This window comes from Pteropus vampyrus, unplaced genomic scaffold, assembly GCF_000151845.1.
Source record: "Pteropus vampyrus isolate Shadow unplaced genomic scaffold, Pvam_2.0 Scaffold154, whole genome shotgun sequence".
Taxonomy (NCBI): Eukaryota; Metazoa; Chordata; class Mammalia; order Chiroptera; family Pteropodidae; genus Pteropus; species Pteropus vampyrus.
The window spans coordinates 259,840-267,354 of record NW_011888935.1 but is presented as its reverse complement, the minus strand read 5'-3'; the positions used below and the strand labels follow the sequence as shown (position 1 = coordinate 267,354).

Here is a 7,515-nt window from a genome sequence, read left to right as displayed (position 1 = left end):
TTTCAGGTGTACAACAGAGTGATTAGACATATATATAACTTATGAAGTGATTACTCAGATAAACCTGGTACTCATTTGACATCACACAGTTATTACAATGTTTTTGATTATATTTCCTATGCTATACTTTACATCTCCATGACGATTTTATAACTGCCAATTTGTACTTCTTAATCCCGTTCCCTTTTTGTTATGTTTTATACTCTTTTTAAAACATTTGTTACAAAAGTGGTCATTGTAAAAAGGAATTTATACCATTATATGACTTAATTTTAGGAAAAATCGAAAGTCGTACAGCTAGCAAGATGCGATTCTGGTTGACTCCAAACATGTGCTCCTAACCACTCCATAGCCACTAAAAATGATGTATATCCTTAATTGTTTTAAAGAAAAGATGTATTTATCATATCACTGAGGGGGAAAAAAAATCTCTAAACAGATCACAGCATACAATGCGTATTTTATTTAAAAAAATGTAAAGGTATCTGTAGAAATCTTAAAAGCAGTTTTTTAAAAACTCTTTTCTTTGTACTGCATTGTTGTACCTTCTAAAAGAATATATATCCTATTCAGGAAAACAAGGTCGTAAAAAATATTTAATAGGAAAAATCCATTTAAATATAAAATGCTAAAATTTGCTTGAAGGGGAACTTAATGAAATCTCCCAATCTATATAATTGATGAGATTAATTTTTAACTATTCCTATTTAATTCTACAGGAGTACCTACATCCTTTTTCCCTTAAAATGAACACATAGCTTTATTCTTATGGAAGTACCATCTCTCCCATTTTAACTAATAATATCCCGGAAAATATTTTTCAAGTCTGGTTACAACTGTTATTTGATGAGAGCAATGTCAATTAACTTAACTGTTATTGTGCTGAAAAGTTAATTGAAAGCAGTTTTTATTAGAGAGTAAAGAACGCCATTCCTTGTCGACTGTCTCCCAAGATCGACAACTGAGATCTGCGACATGCCTGGATTCAGGACAGTGGATTTGTCACGAAAGAAATGCTCACAGAAAGTTCCCAACATAAAGCCTAAATTCAATGACAAGGTCTATTCTACTTAAAGAATGCTTTTTAGTTATTCTCAAACTCTCAAATCATCTACCTTCTTGCTGGCGAAGGTGGGGTGCAAAGGGAACTCTTATACACTATTGGTGGGAATGTAAATGGATCCAATCGCTATGGTAAAAAATATGAAGGCTCCTCAAAAAATTAAATATAGATCTATCATCAGTCCGGCAACTCTACTTCTGGGTATATAACCAAAGGAAATGAAAAACAAAATCTCAAAGTGATGCATGCACTCCTGTGTTTACTGCAGTATTACTCGCTATAGCCAAGCTTTGGAAACGACCTAAATGCCCATCGATAGGTGAATGGATAAAAAAGAAGTGGTATATACACACAATGGAACATTACTCAGCCATGAAAGAGGAGGGTATCCTGCCATTTGTGACAACATGGATGGACCTTAAGCACACTGTGCTAAGTGAGATTAAGTCAGACAAAGAAATACAAGTACTATGTGATATATTTCATATGTGTAATCTAAAAAAGTCGAACTCCTAAAAAACAAAGTAAAATGGTAGTTACCAGGAAATGCTGGGTGCGGAAATAAGACTGAAGTTGTTTAAGGATACAAACTTGCACAAGTAGTAAATAAGCCACAGTGTAATAAATACAGACAACAATATTGCACTATAATTATGCAACATAAATATCACTCCAAAGGCAAACATATTACAACATATAAATGCATCAAAGTAACACACTGTATACCTTAAATGTATACAATGTTATATGCCAAATATATTCAATTAAAAAATCTAAAAATAAAGAGAAAAAAATTATCTACCTTTTAGCAGTAGTCAGTTAATCTGTCCACAAAAGGCTAATTCACTGTAATTCAACCATATAAATAAACACGATTTGATTTTGACCATATGGTTTAAGTCAACTGTGGTTATAATGCAAGGCCTATCTTTTAATGAATAGCTCCTTTCAGCTGAATAATTAGAATATCTAAAAAACTCAAATGTCTCTGAAATGAACCACTGACCTAACACAGAGCTAGGGGTAGGTAGCTGCCAAGGTAGTATAGTTGTAAATGGAGGTGTTAAAATGCAAAGCTTTTAAAAGCAAAACAAAGGTGCATGAGCAAACTCCCACGGTCTAAATAGGGCTTTGATGCATAGCAAAAGCACTAAGAGTATACCCTGAGTGTATAACTTCTTTATGGAAACAATAAAAGCTCACAACAATAAAATGCTATACACTTAGCATGACCTCTGATGTTACTTTTAAAACATGTTGGCTGCTTTTTACCTGACTCTAAGCCAAGCCTTTTCAAATCCTCTTGGTATGCTTTCAGGGCAGCTGCCTCCATTGCAGCAAACTCCTTTGATGCCTTTTCTTCCTCCTTTGCCTTATCCAGGCTTTTCTGTTTAATCTATGTAAGTCGCATATACAAGTGAAAGTTAGAGAAAGGATTGATATTTACGTGAAAAAATTGGAAAAGAAAGAAAGAGACTAAATTACCTCGCTGATCCTCTTTGCCACATTTTCCTTATGATTTTTTCCTCTTTCATGAAATTCAACACTCTTAAGAATGAAAAAAAGAGAAAATACAATGGAAAACTACATAAGCATTATTAATGTTCACAGTAAAGTAACAATAAACAGAAGAATGGAACATAACAAAATCAAAACTAAAACCACTGGCAGAAAAGATAAACATAATTTTGATGCTACAGAACTGAACTACATTATTATTATGCCCTCTGACTAGGTTTCCTCTGGTGCTTAAAATAAACTCTGACGACCTTATTAATAGAGAAAATACAAGGTATCCTTGATGACTAATCTAGTGAATATGATTGTAACGAGGGCTCAAACAAGACATGAAGCCAAAAGAGGAGAAAAAAATCTTAACTTCAAGAGACACCTATCAGCATAAAATGTCAAAACCAGTAAGTCTCTAGAATTTGTACTGGTCTATTTGCCACATTCGGTAAGAGACACAGAGAATAATCGATTATCCTTAAAACCTTATTCCTCTAAATTGGTAGAAAAGTAGGCATTAAAAAATTTCTCCTAAATTGTAAAATACTTTAATACAATGTGGTAATAGTACAAAATGCAATAACTCCTAAGCAGGACAATGTAGCACTATCTAGCAAAATTAGACTGCTGTAATAGAGAACAAAGAAGCTTCCTATGTGTTAATGTGGAGAGAGCTGTAGGATATACTGCTGAATTAAAAACAAAACAAAACAACTATGGTGCAGGATAGTGCCTATGGTGTGCTGTTAGGGATGTTGGAATAAGAACCTCTCTCTCTATGCATATAGAAACCATGGTATATGGAAACAATGCATATAGAAAGAATGGTAGAATGGTAGACAAGAAAATGAAAAAAGTGGTAAACTAAATGACGGGTAGCTGGACAGATGGGGACAGAAGTGGGTGAGTGAATGTGATACTCGAAATGCTCCCCAAATTACAAATGCCTGGTCATATGAAATAAGAATTTTTGGGTCAACTTTGCAAAACTAGTTTTGTCAATCAAATTTTACATGAAGCATTAGCTGAGCTACTCTAACGTACTACTGTGAATTCTTTAAAAGCTTGACTTTATAAAGCAAATGTTCATCCTCTATCATATATTAAGTTTCCTAAAGTTGATTATACTACATAAAGAATATTAAAGAGCCATTCAAAAATAAATTAATTTTGTTTCTAGGTACAGGTTAAATCAGTGTGTTTAGCAATTCAAGGAGATGAGGAAAGACTATCCTAGAAGGGATTATTCACACTAGATACTCATAAAGTTCACTGAACTGCTTGGGTGCCTCCAAAGAAGAGACTTATCAGTGACTCCTATAGGTTTTAAAATCTGTTACTTATTTGTAAGGATGGCCTAAATCAAACAAGACAGTCAAGAACTTTAGCAACTATTCAAAAAGATTAAAACAAAATCCAAAAGAAAAATATCCCTGAACTCCTTGCACATAATAGTAAATAAGTATCTACCAAAGAAATATGACACTGGTGAAAATGGGGCTACTATTCTTTTGTGCATCCAACTCTACTAAGCAAAAGATATGAATATGTAACATATTAAAAAAACACTCTAGCATTTAGGTACTATGTACGGAGTATTATAACGTGCATGAGGGGTAAAAAAAAACAATTATGCTTTTTGTTTTGTTTTAAAAGTTGAACCTAGATTAAGACATACAGTAATATAATGTGCTTAACAGTTATCTTCATATTCCATGACAGAGGTTCTTTCAAATTTAAGCATTTATGACATAAAGCTCTACATCACATATATTTATCTTTACAGCAAATAAACTACAGTAACCTTTCTTTTTACATATTAAGTGCTCTTCACTTTTATTTCTCTTTGTATATGACAGTACTACAAATAACATCCTCAAAATGTAGGCGTTTCATAAACATGGATGAGAATACCCAATATCATTTCCTGAATTTGACTGAAGGGCCAAAGAGAAATAATTTAGCTAAATATATAATAAAATTTAGGCTGATGAAAAAGAAGGCTCAAAGTTTTCCTAAAAGGAACGAAAGAATAGCAATCTTGTAACGTTCTGAAAAATCAAGAACAATGTATAGGAGAGTGCTTTGTAAACTCTGAGTTTAGACCAAAAAGGCACACTTTACGTAAATACAATATTAGGCAAATCTCTAATAGTAGAATTATCATACAGGCCTATTGTCCGCTATCCAGCACTTGCAGTAATCACAGAATTTCTTTGGTTGTGACTTCCAGTAGTCTGCCCTGAAAAAGGGAAAAACAAGTCTAAGCTTATTTAGAATTTAAAAAGGTAAAATTATGCATGCTTTATATCTTCTTACAGTTTGAAATTGAAGCCTCGGCTACTGAATCTTGTTTTGTTACACACAGCGCCGTTTTATTGTTCATATGACTGAAGCAGTCAACTGAGATTCTGTTGCCAGTAGAACAGAAAAAGTCTGCTCCGGATTTAAAACTCTCTTAAAACGGCTTAAAAATTTTTGTTTCTCTCAGATGTTACTGTCATCGGTGTGAAGAAATAAGGAACATCTTAGAGAAGATTTATCTTTTCCACTCTTTTCTAGCATTTCGGAGAGGTTACTGTCATGGAGGCCTGAAGAAACTCATAAAGTCTGCATTAAATCAAGTTATTTCCACTAAAAGAACAAAAGCACGAGACTCCTCTGGTGAGAGACTGGTTCCTCCGAGACCATCAGTTAATACAATTTGTTCCTGAGCCTCGGGGCTAAAAAGAGAGAGAAACGCCAAGGGACCTCTCAGCTGGCAAGACAAGAGGAAAAAAAACAATCTTCACTCTAACCCGGGCTGGCCGCCTCCAGGGCGGAGGAGCTCAGCAGTGGCCACAGGCCAACCCTGAAGTTTCACAATCGCCCAGGGTTCAAGGGGTGCGGAAACCAGAAGGGTGCAGGCGACCCCCGAGAGCGTAGGTGGAGGGGGCGCGCCGCCGCTCTGCGGGGAGGGCCGCCGCCGCCGCCCGGCCGCCCGCCTCCCTCCCCGGAGCGCGCCCTCCCTGCCCCCAGGCTGCTCCAGGGGGCAGCACGTCTACTCCGCCCCGAGAGCCCGCCCTGCCGCTCCGGCGCCGGTCCCGAGCGAGTTAAGAGCGCGTCCGTCACGCCTCCAGCCGAAGGGCGGGGAGGAGGGGGCTGCTGGCGGAGGCAGGAGCCGGCGGGGAAGGGGCCGGCGGGGGAACAACACGTCCTTGTTCTCAGCCTGGGGCCCGACTCACATGACGGGGCCGGCCGCTCCGCGCGTCTCCGCCGGCCCGGCTCGAGCGCCCGTCCTCCGCGCGGGGCGAGTGGGAGCCCGGCCCGCCGCGAGGCCCGCGCGAGCCCCGGATCGCGGACACCGCCCTCCGTCCCCGCGCCCGGCGTGCCGCGGTCCGCGCTACGGGTGCCCAGACGCGTCAATCCGCGCCCGCCCGCCCCTCGCCCCCTCCCTCTCCCCCGGGGGGCGGTGCTCCCGGCCCGGAGAGGTGGGGTCGGTATAAAGGGGCCGAGGTCACCGAGCGGGGCCGAAACCACGACGGGACCTAGGCCGGGGGCCCGAGCTCGAAGCTTCAGGTCTCCGCGTCACCCGCCGCCCCGCTCTGTCCCTTGCCCCGGGATCCAGACGCCCACCCTTCTTCCCGGCTCGCTGGCTCGTGGCCAAGGAGCGCGCGCGCCGCCTCCGCCCCGAACGCAAACAGCTGTTCCCCAAGACGTCGCCGCCCTCCACTTTGCCAACTAGTCCGCACGCACTTTGACCAGCGGAGAAACCCGGACCTGTAGGCTGGGGGCCGTTGGCGGAGTTAAAAAGGAAAGGTGAACCAGTTGGAATCGGGGCCGCGAGCTGCCGGGCTTTGCTCAAAACTTTCCCGAGGCGGCTGGGCGGCCGCGCTCCGCCTGTGCGTCGCCTGCGCGCTGGGGCCGAGCTCGTCCCCTCGCTGGGGAGCGCGTGGGCAGCGGCCAGCGGCTTCAGCGGCGCGAAGGCGGCGACAGCGGGAGTGGCAGCAGGCGCGGCGAAGCCGAGGCAGCGGCGCGGGCCCTTGTCAGGTGAGACACGGGGCTCTCTAGCAGCACTTCCCATATGGTCTAGCGGTTAGGATTCCTGGTTTTCACCCAGGCGGCCCGGGTTCGACTCCCGGTATGGGAACGTCCATCGTCTTTTTTTTTTTTTTTAAAAAAATCGGTTTGGGGGAACTAACTTATTTCCAGTGACTCTGGCTGCCTTCCCGTTCCCTTCTCTCGGTGAGTTCGTGGAGAACGATCCTTAGTCGTGGCAGGTTGCGCCGGGCCCTGGGCCGCGCCGCTTTGGGAGTCACGAGTGCTGCGCCCCGCGAGCGCGCCCCGGATCCCGGTGCCTGTCCCCACGCCGCAGACTGGCGGCGCTGAGCCGCGGGCAGGGAGTTTCGCTTTCCCCGGGGCTGCCTCCCGCCGCCGCGGCCCCGGGCCGTCCTTTGCCAGATGCTTGGGAGGTGATGATTAACTCCGGCCTCGACTTATCTCCTCCCCGCGCTCCCCTCGGGCCCACACCCTCCGCGACCGCCCCCTACCGGCTGCCCAAGGGACGCGGGCGTGTCTGCCCCCCGCCCTCGGCGCCCGGGGCCCCCAGCTGCCCCCAGTCCCTCCGCTGGGCGCTCACCAGGACGCCCACCGCCCCCAGCGCAGCGCAGTCCCCCAGGGGGCGCGCGCCGGGAGCCCGTCCCCGCTGGACGTCGGGGCGCTGGGCGCAGCTCGGAAAGTCCCGCAGACTCTCGAGCCACAGACTCGAGTGCTGGGAAGGCCTCTGGGGAAAGGAGTCCTTCCCGTCCTTTGCACGCACACACACACACACACACACACACACGAGTTGCGAAGAAACGTGCCACTACGATGAGATGTCTGTAAAGAAGAACATGGGCTTTCCAAAGGGTCTGACGCTCTGAGCACCGACGACAGAAAAGCCTGGGGTGGAGGTGGGGCTTGGA

General features: G+C 44.3%; 1 protein-coding gene and 1 non-coding gene across 2 annotated transcripts in view; one reads left to right on the top strand and one right to left on the bottom strand.

The window, feature by feature from the left end:
* The window catches only part of WBP4 (WW domain binding protein 4), a 20,213-nt gene extending 14,254 nt beyond the window's left edge, over positions 1 to 5,959 (bottom strand). Inside the window, exons 1-4 of the mRNA XM_011369736.2 lie at positions 5,797 to 5,959; positions 4,742 to 4,814; positions 2,549 to 2,611; positions 2,336 to 2,459 (exon numbers count right to left, since the gene is read on the bottom strand). Of these exons, the coding sequence (XP_011368038.1) occupies positions 2,336 to 2,459; positions 2,549 to 2,611; positions 4,742 to 4,814; positions 5,797 to 5,798 (262 nt within the window). The 5' untranslated portion in view covers positions 5,799 to 5,959. The remainder of the gene's footprint in view (positions 1 to 2,335; positions 2,460 to 2,548; positions 2,612 to 4,741; positions 4,815 to 5,796) is intronic.
* A 670-nt stretch (positions 5,960 to 6,629) lies between these two features.
* Positions 6,630 to 6,701, top strand: TRNAE-UUC. The gene has a single exon. It is a non-coding gene; the product is annotated as a tRNA-Glu (tRNA).
* Positions 6,702 to 7,515: the final 814 nt, after the last annotated feature.